The sequence below is a fragment of the Salvia hispanica genome, chromosome 2 (assembly GCF_023119035.1).
Source record: "Salvia hispanica cultivar TCC Black 2014 chromosome 2, UniMelb_Shisp_WGS_1.0, whole genome shotgun sequence".
Lineage (NCBI taxonomy): Eukaryota > Viridiplantae > Streptophyta > Magnoliopsida > Lamiales > Lamiaceae > Salvia > Salvia hispanica.
The window spans coordinates 19,830,498-19,832,733 of NC_062966.1; the positions used below are offsets into that span (position 1 = coordinate 19,830,498).

A 2,236-nucleotide genomic window follows, 5' to 3' on the forward strand; every position below is an offset into this window, starting at 1 on the left:
TTAAGTTTTTAAATTAATTAAAATGGTGTTAAGATTCTTTCCAAGATATGAATTATTGCAGTTTGGAGTGTGGAAGAAAATTAAGGAACGTATAAACTGTAAAAAAAACTTAGTTACAAAAATACCCTTTGTTGACAAAATACATGTTATTGTTAACATTAAAATTCAGCAATATTATAACCATAGATTTGTTATATTTAACAGCTAGGATTAAAGTTTTGAGTTGGTATTAAATATATGGTTTTCATTTGATCACAACCTATGGTTACCCTCTCCTCTTTCGTTCATAATTTAATTGCCTATTCTCTATTCTACAATCCAGTACTATTCTCTCTAATATGTAATTTCAATCATCAAATTAAAGAAATTTTGAGAAACGTACTCTATATTTTATCCATAATATTTGTCCTATAGTATAGAGGAAGAAACTTTGAGAAACATACTTTATATTTTATCCACGATTATTGTTTAGAGTATAGAGGAATTATATCGATCAACATGATTAAGTTAGGATCCTAAACGTAACTTTCTTAGTTTTATTTATCGATAGGTGTATTTTCAAATAGGCTAATTCCAAAGCCAACAAGTGAATATATGGAAAACTATTTTCTCATTCTCAAATTTGAACCCAAAATTTTGCTACTTATTCGCCAAAACTAGAATGTCATTCCAAATTGTAAGCTCGCTTAGCTGCCGTGAGAGTGTTGGAGAGAAGGCTTGCTATAGTCATGGGCCCAACTCCTCCGGGAACTGGAGTGATGGCCGAAGCAATCTTGCTAGCCTCCTCATAACATACGTCTCCAACAACCCGATATCCACTGCTGCAACTCGTGTCCTGTTCGTTCCAAAAAGCACAAATTTAGCACAAAACAAATAACTAGTGGCAACGAGGAAGTGGATTCCAGTAGTACAAGGCATACCTCAACCTGATTGAATCCGACGTCGATGACAACAGCGCCAGACTTGATCCAGCTACCTCTGACCATGTTTGGATGTCCCACAGCGGTGATTACAATGTCTGCTTCTCTAGTGATCTCCTCGGGATTCTTTGTCCTCGTGTGGACGACCGTAACAGTTGCATCTTCTCTCTGCCGAGCAAGAGACATTGGGATTTGATCAAGTTGGAAAGGTTTGTATAGTTAATCCAGAGTAAATGACAGGGAGAGTATATATAATATTACTTGCAAACGAAGGGCAGTTGGCATTCCAACAATATTACTCCTGCCGATTACAACAACCCTCTTTCCCTTGATTGGTATACCGTATCTATGCAATAACTCTATGCATCCTTTGGGCGTACACGAAACAAAAAGTGGTTCTCTATCTCTCATAGCCAGGAGGCCGATATTCAGGGGATTGAATCCATCAACATCTTTTTCAATAGAGACAGCATTCAAGATATTTTGCATATTCATATGCTGGCAAAAAAAAAAAGAGATCATTAGTATTATTGCCAAATACTACACATGTTACATAATATTCAGATTTGGAGGCTTACAGAAGGTAGAGGCAACTGAACCAGGATACCGTTAACTGCAGGATCATCATTGAAGCATGAGATATGCTTAAGCACTTCTTGTTCCGAGGAGTCTTCGGCTAACTTAACTTTATATGACTTAATCCCAACTAATTCACAGGCTTTTATCTTGTTGCGTACATAAGTTGCAGAATCCTTCCTCTCTCCGACAAGAATAACAGCCAGTCCAGGAACAGCCCCACTAGATTCCTTCATTTTTGATACTTCAGCAGCTATTTCCTCTGTGATCTCTTTGGCAGTTGCTTTTCCATCAATCACCTTAGCAGACGACTCAGTGACCAATGCAGCTATATAACAGCACATGTGAAATAACTAAGAATGTATTAAGAAAAATTAACAACTGCCATAAGTGAAAATTCCATAACTGCTCATAAATTGGCATGCATAAAGCTCATTAGTATGCACACGTCGAATACAACCAATTCAGAAAAAAAGTTGGGGAAATATGTGCAGAAAAGCATGCGCTCACCATAAGTCTTAATAGCTCTACTCCTTCTCAGGAAGACGGGAGAGCTTCGCACCTGGACGAAAACTCAGCCTGACCAGCTATCTGAAGTGGCGGTGCTTCCGAATATAGCAGCAGCAGCAGCGGCGGAGGATGCCATCTTCGGAGCCAGAATCCAAGAGGGGACGATAATTTCTTTGTTAAATTATTTTTGTTTATTTCTCTTCTTTATTCTTATATATATGTTGGAGTAG

The 2,236-nt window shown here is 37.7% G+C and overlaps 1 protein-coding gene across 1 annotated transcript; it reads right to left on the bottom strand.

Annotated features, from left to right (window-relative positions):
• Positions 1 to 608: 608 nt before the first annotated feature.
• On the bottom strand, positions 609 to 1,747 carry LOC125203288 (bifunctional protein FolD 4, chloroplastic-like). Its single transcript, XM_048101599.1, has 4 exons — positions 1,499 to 1,747; positions 1,182 to 1,418; positions 921 to 1,088; positions 609 to 835 (listed from the first exon to the last, which is right to left on the bottom strand). The coding sequence occupies exons 1-4, from the start codon at positions 1,730 to 1,732 to the stop codon at positions 665 to 667; spliced, it is 810 nt and encodes a 269-aa protein (XP_047957556.1). The 5' UTR covers positions 1,733 to 1,747; the 3' UTR covers positions 609 to 664.
• Positions 1,748 to 2,236: the final 489 nt, after the last annotated feature.

Bases quoted from the DNA above. Each gene is read 5' to 3' on its own strand.
- LOC125203288 (XM_048101599.1), bottom strand. From the start codon at position 1,732: ATGAAGGAATCTAGTGGGGCTGTTCCTGGACTGGCTGTTATTCTTGTC. The intron at 1,419-1,498 runs GTAAGCCTCCAA...TTTTTTTGCCAG, and splicing joins TTCAGTTGCCTCTACCTTCT to CATATGAATATGCAAAATAT. The intron at 1,089-1,181 runs GTAATATTATAT...CTTGCTCGGCAG, and splicing joins CAACTGCCCTTCGTTTGCAA to AGAGAAGATGCAACTGTTAC.